Source organism: Ruditapes philippinarum, unplaced genomic scaffold (assembly GCF_026571515.1).
Source record: "Ruditapes philippinarum isolate M1 unplaced genomic scaffold, ASM2657151v2 ctg134_1_1_1_1, whole genome shotgun sequence".
NCBI classification, from domain to species: Eukaryota; Metazoa; Mollusca; class Bivalvia; order Venerida; family Veneridae; genus Ruditapes; species Ruditapes philippinarum.
This window is the reverse complement of record NW_026852258.1, coordinates 307,272-324,406: the sequence shown is the minus strand read 5'-3', so window position 1 is coordinate 324,406 and position 17,135 is coordinate 307,272. Positions and strand designations below refer to the sequence as shown.

Below are 17,135 nucleotides of genomic sequence, written 5' to 3'. Positions count from 1 at the left end.
CGAACGGGCACCTGAGTAGTACCATCGACATCCCTCACATAAGTTATCACAATCCCAAGTCCCTGCCTTGATAATGTAAATATGGATTTAAGAACATTCACCATATATACTTTTGTTTAACAATGTTTATTTTCAATATGATTGTACCATAACTTATGATTTATGTATTACGTGTTTTGTATTATGACTATGTACAGATATGTATACGTCAATAAATGAAATTATACATATAAACCTTGATTCGAACTACCAGCGGTGAGAGGCAAGTGGTTTGAAGTCAACGACCTTATCCACTCGGCCACGGACAATTCAAGTTTTCTTCACAATTGAGCAAAAGTAAACTTCTTTACACTAAAATAATGACCCTCTGTTGTCAACTTTAAATAAAACATTTATGATTAAAGTAGACCAGCTTAGTACTTGATATGCATTGTTACTATGGGGAGAGAGGTTCATAAACAGAAGAAAGAAAACAAATCGTTTGTTGAGTGTACATTTTATTATAGACCTGATGTTTCGTCAAGGTGAACACGTTAATCAAACACAGATACTATCATGAAGTAAGAAATCTTTTTGAATGGTGCTAATTTATTTCACAATTAAAAACCCGATTTTCAATTACTACACTAGAGATAGAGAAAAATATTTACATATATAATACATTTAATATAGACATTAATCTTTTAAATTGCCGTTGCTTTATAAAACAAAACCATGGCGTTGACCTATAAAATTAATATCAAAGGAATGAGCCAAGATTCATTCAGAGAAGAAATGATAAAAAATGACAAACCATACTGCAACCACAGCATCATACGAGACATTTCAAAGACAATATGGTAATGTGTCCGGATGGCAATTTTATTTTCCTCACGAAAATAAATTTTTAAAACCTAAATCGGAATGCCCTTATTTCAAATAAGTGTTCTGGTACGGTTATAAGTATAAGGTGGCATACTTAACTTAGAGGATATAAGCAATTAATATGTTTCAGATACCTTTTATACTTTAATTATGAATGTTTGTATTAAATAAGAAATATCAACCGGTTATTTTCTTCAAATGCACTGCAACATACACAAATCAATAATGCTAATTATTTTAGCATTTTAGTAATGAAATTCCCGTTTAATATAGACACTTAACTTTTTTTAATCATTTTAGAATTCCTGAAATGATTTATACAAGATTAATGATTGCAATTTGTAGGTCCCATACTGGTAATGAATAGAAGCAAAGATAATTAAATTTTGAAACCGAACATTTGTCATGTTGCCAATTCGTTTAATAATTTATAAACTTCATAGAAATACAAAAGATACCTTGAATTTATAATTGCATACGAATTGTATGTCATTGTAACCTTAAAATGTCTAAGTCTAAGCCATGATGGAATAAAGTTAGTAGATCTATAATCGCCTTATTAACACATTATGTTTCTGATTTATAAATAAGGGCTATTTAAAAATGCTAATCAAAATGCTATTAGAAGAAAAAATATCCCAAACAAATTCGATAGATGCTTATGTGGTCTAGGGCTATAGTCGCTAATTAAAACATGCACATTTATCACATGTTCGCCTACCAGCCTAAAGTTGTCAGCCTAGCAACCTGTCAGTCTGAAGTTGGCAGCTTAGCAAACTGGCAGTCTAAAATTGGCAGCTTAGCAACCTAATGAAAGCAACGGTTATTACAAACACGAGAACAGTCGGAAATGCCACTATCATCACTTCCTTATGTCATTACAAGCACGATCTTTATATTTCAAGATGCTGAACTTAAAAGTTTTCATTCAGGAGATTCGAAATTCGTGAAGTTGACAGCCTCGCAGCCTTTTCAGTGCTTGTATGAGATTTACACATTACAGTAACTGTTATTAGATCTTGTAGAATTCACATCGTAGGAATCTGACTTTAGGGTGTGAGCATATTTACATTTTTATACTGAACAATTAAATATCAAAGGAAAATTAGTCAGTTAATTGCTTGGTTAATTACTGGTTAACAACATATCCAGTTTGTTTTCTGAAATTCTGGGACACGATGGTGAAGATTAAACCACGATGCCTTTTCAGAGCTCCAGTCTTGACTTATAAAGTACTGAGGTTTCTGTTTTACCGGTGACTTATTGTCTCCCGTGAATAACGTGCAAGTTTCATTTTCATCAGCGGAAGAAGACAATCTCACACGGTAGAAAATAGGGTTTGTGTTTGGTAAATGCCCGTGACGTGGTGGTATTGGTTGAGCGCTTTTCAGTCGTATTGGTACTGTAATCGGCAGACGTTCTGGAAGATCTCTGAAAATATAAATATATGGTAATGATATGTGGACAAATTCATTGACCATTCATATATGTACATTTCTTGTTTTACTGCGCGGTATCATGGGTATGCTGTCCCGTTAAGTCATAAGAATGTAAGAACTAATATACAAATAAAAGTTATATGCCCCAAAGATCATATGTGTCGGTACCAAGTTTTGAGAGAACAAACCTGATTTAAATCATTATCATGGACAAAAATATAATTAAATTTAAAACAAAAATATTGCTGTTATTGCGCTGCCTCCATGGTTCTTATATTCTTTGGATTTTTTTTTAGAGAAACTTGAACATTAACACATTTTTTAAATTGACTTTTAACAGATTTTTTTTTACATTTTTGTGATTTCTCTTGCCCATTCACTATTTTCTGTCACTGGTTGGTTGTGTTTCACGCTGTTTTTGCGTAGTAATTTCATACTATCTAAGAATCGCCTGTATTGTTTTAAACGTTCTATCTCTGCCTTTTTAGATGTTTCCTGTACAAAGTCATCTCGTCTGCTGTCAAAAAATTCTTGTCTGATTTTTGCTGTTCCTGTTTAAGAAAAGGGAAGAACAGCTGTATACATGTGCATAGAGACGGTACTTAGGAATATGTTTTATTTTCTAGCCTACTTGTGTCAGTAGAAGTTGACAGTTAACTTATAGAACTAGAGAATAAAGTACATATGACCGATTTATCATGTTATTTATGACGTGTTAGTTGGAATTTAAACAATTGCAACATCTAAATGATTAAAATCACGTTGTACTTGTTCTGTTCTTGAAAAAACAATAAGAATACAATGACTCCGGGATTTCCTCACTTATATATAAAACATTACTAACTATACCATTATTTTTTATTTTATATCAAGCATCACTTCCGATTGTTTCTATAGATGTATAATTAATGATTAATTTCCCTCAGTACTTCCATCCACAAACAGTCACATACATTGTTAAACATAGCTTCATTACTTTAGGTACACACCATTTACAACAACAAACGGCACGTCGTTTATTGCATCTGATTAATACAAATGTCTGTTATTTGGCAATTTTCATTTATTTTTGTTTATCACACACCCGTGCCGATTTTGCGACTCCGTAAATATGGTATTGCAGGGCTGTGCATATATTTTGACGTGACGTCAATAGCGTTATTTATTACATGCTTTTCGGTGGTTTATAGAAATATATCAGTGAAATAAAAACTGATAATTCACTGTTTTAAACAGTGAAATTATCAATTTGATAATTTCACTGTTTTGAATATTTGAGCCCGGTACGTTGTTTCAGTGAAATACAAGCGTTCACAATAATGGAAACCAACTTAATGACGTGACGTCGTAAATGACGTCACGTTGTATTATTATTTGGCACCCTTTTCATCTAGTACTATGCTTAAATGTCTCTTTAAACTTTTCTTTGCATATGATAAAAAGAAAATTTGTTTAGTTTAGTGTAAGATCGAAATATATTTCACCTCGTGAACACCAAAAGTTCATATTTCACTCGTGGCTGCGCCACTCGTGAAATATACCTTTTGATGCTCACTCGGTGAAATATATTTCGATCTTACACTGAACTAAACAAATATCCTCTATTTATTACATGCTTTTCGGTGGTATATACATGTTTATCAGTGAATTAAAACTGGTAATTTCACTGTTTGAAACAGTGAAATTACCACTTTGATAATTTCACTGTTTTGAATTTAAGCCCCTTACGTTGTTTCAGTGAAATACCAGCGTGCACAGTACTGGGTACCAACTTAATGACGTAACGTTGTAAATGACGTCACGTTGTATTATTATTTTGGCGCGCTTTTCATTCAGTATTAGGTTTAATGTCTTTTTAAAACGTTTCTTTGCATATAATAAAAAGAAAATTTGTTTAGTTTAGTGCAACATCGAAATATATTTCACCTTGTGAATACCAAAAGTTCATATGCGCCACTCGTGAAATATACCTTTTGGTGCTCACTTGGTGAAATATATTCCTATCTTACAAACAAATATCCTCTCTACAAACATAGTTTAAAGACGCGCTAAATGTTGGCGTTAAACTATAGGCGCGACCATGAAAAATGACTCTTATTTCACTTTAAACGGTCTTTATTTTGGGTATGTGATAAAAAGAATATTAAATTCGTGTAAGGTCATCACTGAATAATATTGCATAATATAATTTTATTCAACTCGTGCAATAAACTCAGTATTGAACTTACACTCATTCAATATCCTCTATTTATTTCTTTACGTCGCTCGTTTATCACATTACGTCGCTCGGTGTCTACCAGCCCTATATATTTGTTACTGTTATCACGGATTAGAATGCATAGGTGTAGCGCCGATATATGTCCAAACGTCGAAAAATGTCCAAACGGTGATAAATGTCCAAAAATTGACGATAAATGTCTCAATCGCCGATAAATGTCAAATTTCCTTTAACGACAAATGTCCAAAAATTAACGAAAAATGTCGCAACAAATTAGGTGCTCATTAATGTCCAAATCGGTTAACGATAAATGTCTCAACTTTTCATATGTAAATTGCACTTATTTCTATGATCAACAGTAATGCATCAGCAATTATAAAAGTTTCCATAGGGATTAAAAGTACCGATTTAAGTAGGGTACTGACCAGCATCCCGGCAAAGCCCAGGCGATCCGGGATGAAAATATTGTTGCAGTCTCAATAACCCCGGTAGCACTACGGCGATACCCAATTTCCATACTTATAACAACCAGGATGAACTCCGGGCCATCCATGCAGAGTCCCGTTGAAACTACGGATAATGCAGATAGTAAGTGGACGACGGATGACCTAACACAATATTCAAACGCTTTTAAGATTTCGATCAAAGAGATCATAAAAGCCGAGATCCATGCTAGCACAGCCCCGGATGATATCGGCAGAGGCCCGGGTGATCCCGGCAGAGCCCCGGTACGGTCAGATAGAGTGCCGACAATCACCGGTAGAGCCCCGGCAGAGCCCTTGATCATCCCGGACGTTGCCGACAGAGTTACGGACGTACCCCGGTCGTTCCTGGATCACACGACCGACCACCAGGACTCTAGCGGGATGCTTGTGAGATTGTTAGAAAAATTTAAAAAATGTATTTAAAAATAAGTTGATTGTTGGATACAGTCTATCCCCCGAAAAATAATATACTAACAACCTTCAGGGGACGTTGGTCATATGGGCAACCGGTACCAACGATAAAAAAGTCAAATAAAATAAGCTATTATGCCCCCCATTGAAGAAGTGGAGGTATATTGCTTTGCACAGTCATGTCGGTCGGTCGGTCTGTCGGTCTGTAGACCATGCCATTTCCGCTCAATAACTAGACAATGCTGTGGCTGATGATCCTCATATTTGGTGTGGAGGTTGGTCATGACTAGTAGATGACCCCGTTTGATTTTGGGGTCAGTAGGTCAAAGGTAAAGGTCACAGTGACCTCACCATGAAAAGCTTGTTTTTAGAAGATATTTTGTGTATAACATTATCTCATTGACAACTACAGGGTTTACTCAATTCATGGACCCATGGGTCATATTGGTTCTGCCCCATGGCAATGATATACATGTATTTCATAACAAATTTACTATGCATTTTTATACACATTTAAAAATCTAATGTTATAATATTAAATTGGCTATGTTTAGGGAGGGGGCATACATGTTTTACAACCATATCTTGTTAACCTCTGCATTGCACTTCTCTACACTTATAGCTATATTCAGTGTCGTCACTCGAACTCAACCTCCACTCAAACTCGGGAAAGGCCCCCTTAAGGACGAATTGAGGACGCCTTGGTCAAGGTGCACTCAAGTGTAGAATTGGTATTCATATTTGAAAGTCTTCTTCGACTTACCCGAGGAATGTTTGAGTTGCAAATCACCCGTAAGATCACTGTTATAGGTGATCTGTTCAATTAAATATACAATAATTACATAATTCATTATGAATATCAATTGGATTTCAAGATAAGTATTGATTTGAAGGTATCATAAATATGACTTTGGTACAGACATCATTTGTTCATGTACTTTTGATAATGATTTGCAGAATAAAACGTTGACTATAATGAGCAAGTGGTCTGTGTACAATAATAATTCATCTATATTTATATTATATTCTTGCTTCTACCATCAAATTGCTGAAGTCTATCGACAGAATTAATTTATTCTCTGTTTTTTGAAAATGTATTTATCAGGTTTTGAGTTAAATATCTATAATGCACAGATTTTAATTGTTTCAACTTTAAACAACAGGACTACACTAATAAGTCCAAATGGCCCCGACGGCGAGGTAAATGAAAATTTACCTATGATAGTTCTAGGTCACTATCCCGAAGGTGAAGGCCCTAAGCTATGACAAGGAAATAGTTCGAAATATAATTTACGAATCAGAGCAGATATATGTTGTTGAAACTAATGGTGATCATGTTAGCAACAATATGACACAGATAACTTACCAAGTGATATCGATACTGCCAATGATAATTTGGATAACAATGACACGGAGAACTTACCAAGTGATATCGATACTGCAAATGGCAATTTGGATAACAATGACACGGAGAACTTACCAAGTGATATCAATACTGCAAATGACAATTTGGATAACAATGACACGGAGAACTTACCCAGTGATATCGATACTGCAAATGGCAATTTGGATAACAATGACACGGAGAACTTACCAAGTGATACCGATACTGCCAATAATAGTGTTAGCGTTCCTGCCCATGAATTGAATAACGATGCTATTTCTCTACGCTCACTTGTCGGAAATATGTTAAATATTATTGTTAAGCTAATATTTGACATATAAGTAATTTTTAAATGTACATGTTTGTATCCAACCAGCACAGCAAGAAAACATACTATTACGTCAAGTGTCTATAACGGTGGCACAGATGTGACACATGGGTGTCTTTATTTATCTTGTTCACACGAAATATAATCTTGTTCCCACAATATATTATCTTGTTCCCACGAGATATTATCTTGTTCCCACGAAATAATTATCTTGTTCCCACGAAATAATTATCTTGTTCCCCCGAGATAATATCTTGTTCCCACGAAATAATTATCTTGTTCCCACGACATAATTATAGTCAATCAGAAGCAGCTGTAAAATGGTAATATAGCAGTTACTTCCCCTTATTTAGTTGAACATTTACTTGATTATATATACATTATATTCATGTATAACCATGTAGGTTGATCTTGAAAGTGCCACACTGTAGGGACATACAAACCTTAACTACCAATTACTGGTGTTAAATAGCGCATACCCTCATCTGGTGACGCATTTGCGTTCAAACTGAAAGTATAGCCTTTCAACACCTTGTATTTATAAGGCGGTGGCCCCGCAATGGCGTTCAGTCCACCACGCGCGAATGAGTGATAATCAAATACAAATGTCTTAAATCAATGTAGCATGAGAAGGACCGTCTTCGCAGCACTTAAGAGAAAAGTCACAAAACCCATTTACCACGTGTTGCTAATATGCTTATAACGACCATTGTCGAACCATATCCCCGACAAGCAAATGCGTCATCCTGTCAAGGTCTTCACTGTTCGCTGTTGAATCAGTAGGTCAGATTTTAACTGTCAAAGCAGTTAACCCATTGATTAGCTCACATGGTTTATACAGGTTAACTGCTTTGTTTGCCAGATAGATCTCGAGTTGCATATTTTTCTTAACTTTTGACCACTTGATAGTAAAGGAATATGCAACTCTGTCCACGCCCCTATACCGTTCACAACTTTTCGGAACGGACACTTAGACACTCGGACGGACAATGGCAACGCTATATGGGGCACAGAAATATTGAAGAACACAAATAATGCTACAACGTATTGCTTTGGTGAGTTAAGAAGGCACATGCCCCACGCGCCCCATCCGGATATGCAACTGGCCATGCACAATAATGTATGATACATTTTACGTCGGGGGTAAACCAGAGGATAAAATCACGGGTAAGTTGGATAGACTGTTACAGTATCTAATACAATAAATTACAAATTAACATATGAAAAGTTGAGACATTTATCGATAACCGATTTGGACATTTATGAGCACCTTGTGGTAGACTTTCTTTTTCTTTTAACTAATTTTTCATAGACTGAAATCTTTATACCACAAAGAAACAGTGTTTGAATTTATTTCACCTTTTGTATTATGTTTTTTACTACTAAGTATTTGTTATAACTATTTGTCATAACAATTACTTAGTATTATTACATGTTTTGCAGTAGATTACTGAATTATAACGGTTAATTATATTCTGATAATTTCACAGTAATGATTACCAAATATAATTTCACAGTAGCCGAACTATATTTGGCGTAAAAATAAAATATTTATCATTAATGAATGTTTTTTCAGCGGAAATGTAGTCAATCATAATAAAAAATGTACGTGATAACTGTAGTTCGTAAATATTTACGAACGTTGTGCTGAAAAACATCTAAAATCTAAAAATAATCATGGAATTATATTTTGCTTCAACATTGTGACGTCATTATTTGATGACGTCATGAAGATAAGAGCATGACGTTACGCGGCAAAAATCAGTAAAATGGTGTAAAAATCGTTAAAAAATCATGAAATAAACAGAAAATTTGTTTGTTTTACATGTGAGATCAAATAATATTTCACCGAGTGAACACCAGATGCAATATTTTCCACGAGTGGCGTAGCCACGAGTGAAAATATAATAGCTGGGGTTCACAAGAAACGTTTTACAGTTTAATATGATACCTAACTTTTATGATTTATTAACAAACATCAATTTTACTATGCTCAATATAAAACTCTTTTTTATCTTTAAATGTAACCACAGAAACTAAATAATTTTAAATATCCAAAATATATCACTTTAATTTTAATCCAAAAGTAGTTTCAAGAAGACCTTACACACTAAGAACCTAAAGAATTTTCTGACTTGTATGCTAAATCATCTAAGCTTATATACTAATAAAAGGCGGGAAAATAATCAAGAAAAGCATATAAAGCATGCGGCGGGAAAAGAGAAAGGAGTTTACAATGAAATAATACATTTTAAGGAGTTTTCTTATTACTTTAACAAAGTCAGGAGCATACTCAAATGAAAAGTAGTTCAATTTAACTTTGCTATAAAAGATTATGAAATTACAAAATTATCAAATGAATCAAAACATGTATAACTTACAAAAAAATCGCAAAGTTTGCGACACACCTAATTTGTTGCGACATTTTTCGTTAATTTTTGGACATTTATCGTTAAAGGAGTTTTGGACATTTATCGGCGATTGAGACATTTATCGTCAATTTTTGGACATTTATCGTCGCGTTTGGACATATATCGGCGCTACACATAGGGAAGTTTAATTACCTTGGCGGCGTCCTGGTAGAGTCAACTCTCTTTGAAGTTGAAATGAATCTAGCCGAGGAAGGCGACTCATGGGTGGAGCTGACATAATCTGTAAATATGAAATAAAAAGTGAAGTACCTTTTGAAAGCGTCATGTTTTTGAAAATATCTTATATCATTTTTTTTTCTTTTTAAACTTGTCTCAAAAATCTAGATTTTAGACCCTTGAACGGTGTTCCGTTGGGCCAGAACGAAAAGCACAAAGTAAGATGGTGACAATACGACTGTAAGATTGCGAAGCACTACAGTTTGATGGTGACAGTCCTATGGTGGCTGATTTGGAACGCTTTTGTGCGTCATGTTGGCGCTAGCGACAACAGGACAAAGCACTGTCGGACTTTCCTCTTGTCGTCCTGTCGCTAAGGATGTACGCCAAACGGCGCGTTGTCGAGCGGCGTGTTGTTGCGATGGCACATTGTCGCTCGGTTCAAATCGAATGATTGGCTTATAAGCCAAGCGACAGGGAGACATCGTGCCATTTGGCCTGCTTCGCTAGAGACACGACGGCAGCGCGACAACGCGCCGTTTGGTGCTTTGTCGTGTTGTCACTAGCGACAAGACGAAAAGGCGAAAGGATATATGTTGCGCAACGCACAATGAACCAAATCAGCCACCATACAGTCCATATTGTACTGCCGTATTGTCACCATCGCACCTTCACAATCGTGTCACCATCATACTGTAGAGCTTTACAATCGTACTGTTCCCTTCCTGTCAAGCAAGCACAAACAATTTTAATTCACTCTGCTTGGCAAAATGAAGATAAGTAACTTTTGACCTATTCTTTTTTATGACATGGTCAACGTTTTTCTCCATGTTCATTTTTAATTATGGGCATGAGCATGATTTTAGGCGATAGTACGATGGTGACAGTATGTCAGTAAGATGGACTATCACCATCGTAATATCGTGCTTCGCCATCGTACTGTCACCATTGTACCGTCGCACATTGTAATACTGGCACCATCGTATTGTCGTGTTTCACGCTTTTTGTTTTAGAGAAAACGCTCTGGCACTAACGGGACACCGTATAGAGAGAAACTATTTAGTATGTTAAATAAAACGACCAACGCTTGTTTGTTGTTTAAAGTTTGTTATCAATTCTACCTAATGTTGCATATTTGACCGTTTCCACCCTTAAAACAACAATGAAAATAACATTTTAAAAGTTGTTAAACTGCTAGAAAATAGCCTTTCATTGTTATTATGACCACCAATATACATTTCAATGTAATTGCAAGACACTCTTGTACTCTTTTATTTATATGCAATTTATTAATGTTGACCTAGTGTAACTCCAAAGGTAGATGATTCAGCCATAATATTTTCATTTTATCATGGCATAAGATATAAATATAATATATTTTATGTAAGTAAAGCATTTTAATCCCAGTGATCATTATTCGATAAGTTTATCGTATCAATATAGAATGAAGGTTATATTCTAGGTGTTCTGTATAGCTGATGTGTGACAAGCAGACACATTTGTGAATGTTTCATTGATATAAGTAATCGTGCAGCGAATTTATATACTTATGCATGCAAACTGATAATGTAGATAGTTACAGTTACATGTGCCCGGCAAACATGTACATAACGGATCAATATAATTAATATATATACAGCAATATCGGTTTGACAATGTTTAGATGGAAGACCTATGTTTTAACAATTAAACGATTGCGATAACACACCAAGTGATTATAACAACGGCAGTCCGATCCCTTAATTGGAATTGCAGGAGGTTTTGCTTTTGGGTTTCCAAATCCCTCCTAGTGAAGGCCCTGGTTGAGGACAGTTAGATATTATAATCCTCGCTAGAAGTGCTTGCAATGAGATTTGGACACCCTAGCTAGTTTGGAGCTCTTATAAAAACCTCTAAATTGACCACATGCGAAACGTAAAATAATAACAATTGCGCATTTCTGCATCTATATCCCACTCTGTCCCTAGATATTTGAGACATGTCCCGTTTTTGTTTGCGATTCTTAGCTAGATTTGAGTGAAAAGCGTTGATTTTTTTTTTGTTTTTGTTTTGGGACCTGAAAATTTTTCAGAGATTTTTGAACTAATTACTTGTGTGCTAAATTTCATATCAATTACTCACCCTGGTTTTCAAGAAATATCATTTTAATTAATTTGCAAAATGACTCGTGAGCAAGAAACTTTAAACTCATTGCTTAGTATGTTCTGGTCGAACGGATTCGAGTGTTTCAATAACTTACAAAAAATCGAAACATGAACTAACGAGCCAAAAATGGCAATGTTGTATTTTTTTCCTTCTGTTTTTCCCCCAATTTCATTTGAGTTTAATTCTTTGCAAATTTTGCCACTTTATGTGCTTCACTTGATCTATGTAAAAATTGCAAGTTTTATAGTTTCAGACTTTTTGACATCAGTGGAGTTCCTTTAAGAATTTCACTATAACTATGTTCTCTTGAAATACACTTTTTTACACTTTTAATGAAAAAATAAAATATCTATATATTCGATATGTCACATAATTTTGTGCATCTAGTCCTTATAAAAAAATAAAGAAAGAAAATCATACCTCCTGTCTCCGCTGTCTTAAACGAGAAGTTGCCATGATTAATCCAAAGTTGATAAATTATTATTATAAAGCAAAATATTTCATGTACATATATAGAATTGTTCACCGCATGTCACACACATAAAACATTTGTTTCTTTTTCACTAAAAATCGTAAGTAAATAAAACTAATGTTATATCAACAAGACCGTGGAATCAAGCATATACATTTACATTTGTAGTAACATACATGATATGACTATATTTAAAGTCTTATATATGGCATTAAATCGCGTTAAAGACATTTTAATATTTAGTAAACTGTGAAATAGGCATTCTCGTCTGTCAATGCCGGATCATTTGATATATTTGAAAATTATTTATTCAATAAACGATTTTAGGTTTATCAAAAGACATGTAAACTAAACGTTTCGTCACAGCACGCCCGTTGTGTGTTATCGTAAATTAATATTTTTCCGTAGATATCATGATCTGTGGTATTGCAGATCGAATAACTGACACATTGATTTTATTTCATTATAAACTTAATAACCCTTCTTTAAAGGGTATAATTGACTGTAAACTGCACGAGTCCATATTAATAACAGTGCATTTTTTTATATTCAGTTGTTTTTTGTTTTAAGGCAAATATAATTTTATCTCAGCAGATTAAAATGTTTAATAAGTTGACCAATTCGTTAAACTACTTAACAACGCTGATAGCGTTCGTCATGCAGAATAATAACACAAATAATAATAGGCCTTCAGGTATAGTATATAATACATTGTACATATAATATGAAAGTTAAGTACAATATACCTAATAAATGCATGCCGCTGACTTGTTAGAGAAATCTTTTGCAATCAACATGATCTCCAGGCGAAATTGTTGTTCGTAGGAATAGAAGCGTGTGTTTCAAAGGCGACTAAATGGGTTCGAATTACTGGAGTCTATGCATCTCTTAGCTCCAGCAGGTGAGGTGGTTTTGCCCACCGCTCATCTTGAAATCCTGTTTCGGTGCCATATGACCTAGACTGTGTAAATTCGCCGTAAAACCAACCAACCAACCAACCAAACAAGGAAACAAACAAACAATCAATACATTGCTTCAGTTGATTTGAGTAATTTTGATAGTAATATATATATGTTTTGTGATCTTAAAAATTTTTATTACTGAACGATGGAAATATAACTATCGATAATGATTAAAAAAAAAGAACGAGAAAAAAAAAATCGTTGTCGGCAGGATTCGAACCTGCGCGGGAAGATCCCAATGGATTTCTAGTCCATCGCCTTAACCACTCGGCCACGACAACTGTTGACAATAATGACGTCAAAGTTTATATATAAACGTTCTAATCATCACAGGGCAGAACCAATATTTTATTTAGGAAAAAGATAGACATTAATTATCATACTATAAGCCGTAACTGTAGAAACGCCCAAATACCATTGTTTGGTAAATATTATACTCTCATTGTCATACATATATTGAGACATTTTGACATCGCAACTTCACGGCCATTTCCGTTAACAATCGCAACACTACGGCCGTTTCCGTCATTCCGTTGGTTCAATCGGACTCCTCGGCTATTATTAACAGTCCGAAGTTTGGCGGAATAGACCAAGAAGATGCGATAGTCCATTAAAATACTAATCTGCTCACTCATTCTGAAAGTTATCGTTGTCGTCTACAAAAAAATGTGCAATATTATGGATACAAACTGGTTTCTTTGAAAATACATCGATATTGGTTAAAATCAACGTGCAATAAAACTTTTACTTTATGTAAGCGACATTGTTGAAAAATATTTAATGATGACCGTACAATAACTAATTCTAAATGTATGAATAATTAGACGGCAAATTATTGCACAACAATATTACTATTGCATGAGAACTTTATAAGGTGAAAAATATTTAAAATAGAATAACGGCCGGTTAGCTTAACTGGATTAGAGCGTCACTCTTCTAAAGTGCATGATGTGGGTTCGAGTCCCACACCGGCCCTTTCTTTTTACATCTTAAGTCATATGAAATTTCTTGCTTATGATTTCACAGCGCAGATGTATGAATGACATTATAATATATATTATATATAATAATGCTGTACGATTTTATTAAGAAATATATCTAACTCTTCGCAAAAACGGTAAGGTGAATTATAGAAAAAATATCTGTTCATAACTATATGAGAGCATATCAATTTTCACAAAAACCCAATTCTATAAAATATGAACTGCGGAAAGTTCTATTTTAATGATATGTGTTTTCGGGGGTTCATTTTATTCTGTTATCTTATTAAATTTTATGGACTAATCATATTTGACACGTTTGATTTAGACATAAGAGGTTGAAATTATATTTTTTTCCGATTAGATCGTTCCATACTTTTTCTTCATACTACTTTGATATTTTCAGTTTAATTGAACATTATCGATTATTTAATCGATGTATTATGAGTTGACTTTGGCGAAGTGAGATTTTATTAGTCGCCGGTAGAAACCGGCGACTATATTTGTAACAGTTTAATATTATATCTATGGTAGGAGAAGGCCTTAAAATCTGAAAATAAAAGCAAATCAATTACTGAACAATTAAGAACCACAATTATTTTTCAGAATCTTAAAAATTCAAAAATAAATTAACGTTGCTAAATGAAATGAAATATACAAATATTGACATCTTAAAAAGCAACATTACAATTTTCATAAAATGAATTAATAATGTATCCCTATGGACCAGTCATTGAATGTAGGGATACTTTTACTTTTTTCTAAGTGTCAAGCGTTGCTATTTTATGATTGATAAATCATGAATGATATTTAAAATGACACATTTAAATTATCTGGTTGTTTTATATCTTATGACACCTATTATATTTCATTATTTTATCTAATTATAAACAGATTCTCCCTGTTCTATTGTAAGAATCACGTGACTACACGTTGTATGTTAGTGTTATAGAATCTATTAATAGTAACAGATTGCTGATAAGACATGCTAGTTGGAAATTGGTATGGGGGCTAATTAGATGCAAATGTATAAATAATTACAAAGTTATCTTTCATTAATCAGTTTCATATTTTATATTATTAGAAAGGATTAGTACATTAAAGAATTAAATAAATTTTCAAAACCTTTTCATTTTATCTTGGTAAAGGGTTAAATTTTGCCCTTTCTGTCAATGTTCAATAGTTTAGTTTAGGTTGAACATCACAAAATAGATTTATGCTAAAGAGCCACATTTATTGAAATAAATAGTGGTAATCGTCGTCTTCGTTATATTCCGTCGATTTCCGTCGCGCAGGTTACCAAAACGGTACGACACATAATTTAATGAAAACTAATAAAATATCTTTTTGTTAATATTTTATCGAACTGAAAGGCAATTAAACGTTAACTTTATCGTATGTAACGACAGGAATATTGATTTCAACTAAATAGCTTATTTTTTTCGATAGCGCAAAAAAATAGTTTTATGAAAACTGCAAAAGGGATTTTCAAAGATTCGAATTTGGCCTACTAGGTCACAACTTCGTCCTATACTTACCACATATTAATTAATTTAAAATCGAGATCTATACTATCAATAAAATCTTTAGCATAAATCATAATAAGTTACGTAAACTAACGTACGAAATACTTGCTTAATAATCATAGCAGTTCCTTAACAATATTGCTAAGCAAGTTTGCTTCATATATGATGTTTTATTGTGAATAAACTGTTACTCAACATAAATTGTTCCTCTTTTCTTTATACCTGAACCATTAATTAAACAGATTTTTTTATATTTATGATAATACAGTCATTTTCTATCCGGCGACTTGATGCTTTAGCATCAAAATCTCTACTTGTATTCAAATGGTAATACAATTATATGCAGCTACGTAAACGCTGTTTAATTATTCCAATGAGACATTGTGAAATAGATGTGTACATGGCAGCAAATACAATTCAGGGTCTTTAAAATAAGAATGACAAGTTATAACAATGCCAATTTCTTTCAAAAGAAAAAAGTATTTTTTGTAACACAATGTATTTAAAAAATGTTTTGAATACTAAGGTTAATCTTCGTACAGATCAAGATCTGTGACTCATTGACTGTAAAGATAAAGTCGTAAACGAGCTTCATCCGTCCTGCTTAGAATATAATTAAATTCATAAGACTGCTGACTTTGCTGCATCTATAATTCCTACCAGAGCGTTACATAAGATATTGGTCAATATGGTTGGCTGTTTACACAATCTAGGTACGCGTTGCTATAAAATTTAGAATTTAAAATACTTTGTGATCTTGTTGATTCGATTTTTTAACAACAACAGTATTATCATTATTATGATTAAACTACAAAAAATATCGCCTCCCAACCCCAACGCAACATTTTTTTTGAAAAGCATGATATTTCGAATTTTAAACTAGAGTAACCATGATAAAACAATTTACTTTGCAAAATCCCACAATACTCCACAATTAAATAAAATATATCTGAAAAAAAAAACGTATATAAATTATAAAGCCGTGTGGAAACTTATCTTTGTGCGACTAGAATTGTGGGATATTGTGTTTCTACTAAGGAACAAGGAGTTTCTCAAAAACAACATTTTCATTTTAGTCAGGGCTCAACTAAAAATATTTGAACGCCTTAACTTACGACAAATTTAAGCCTAAAGGCGTGTATGCCAACATTTCTGCTTATTTTAAAGGCACTAAATTTATTCTATGGCTCATATATAAATACTTTAATTTATTTTCATTCCTTTGCTGTCCGGTTAGAGTTTCTAAAAGGTTACTCACTGGCCAGTTACCTGAAACATCTTATGCTTTTGTTGTATATTAGCAATTATTACAATTATTGAGATTAAGCATTTT

At 33.6% G+C, this 17,135-nt stretch overlaps 1 protein-coding gene and 2 non-coding genes across 3 annotated transcripts; 1 reads left to right on the top strand and 2 right to left on the bottom strand.

Annotated features, from left to right (window-relative positions):
* Positions 1-487: 487 nt before the first annotated feature.
* LOC132754533 (uncharacterized) lies at positions 488-12,714 on the bottom strand. The gene is made up of 4 exons (XM_060745176.1): positions 12,283-12,714; positions 9,694-9,781; positions 2,656-2,854; positions 488-2,295 (listed from the first exon to the last, which is right to left on the bottom strand). The coding sequence occupies exons 1-4, from the start codon at positions 12,316-12,318 to the stop codon at positions 2,001-2,003; spliced, it is 618 nt and encodes a 205-aa protein (XP_060601159.1). The 5' UTR covers positions 12,319-12,714; the 3' UTR covers positions 488-2,000.
* A 781-nt stretch (positions 12,715-13,495) lies between these two features.
* Positions 13,496-13,577, bottom strand: Trnas-aga (transfer RNA serine (anticodon AGA)). Its single transcript has one exon. It is a non-coding gene; the product is annotated as a tRNA-Ser (tRNA).
* Positions 13,578-14,196: 619 nt separating this feature from the next.
* Positions 14,197-14,271, top strand: Trnar-ucu (transfer RNA arginine (anticodon UCU)). Its single transcript has one exon. It is a non-coding gene; the product is annotated as a tRNA-Arg (tRNA).
* Positions 14,272-17,135: the final 2,864 nt, after the last annotated feature.

Coding starts and splice junctions, on each gene's coding strand:
- LOC132754533 (XM_060745176.1), bottom strand. CDS start 12,318: ATGGCAACTTCTCGTTTAAGACAGCGGAGACAGGAG. Junction 2,855..9,693: donor TCTACCAGGACGCCGCCAAG/GTAATTAAACTT, acceptor TTTCTTAAACAG/GAACAGCAAAAATCAGACAA. Junction 2,296..2,655: donor GCAAGAGAAATCACAAAAAT/GTAAAAAAAAAT, acceptor TTATATTTTCAG/AGATCTTCCAGAACGTCTGC.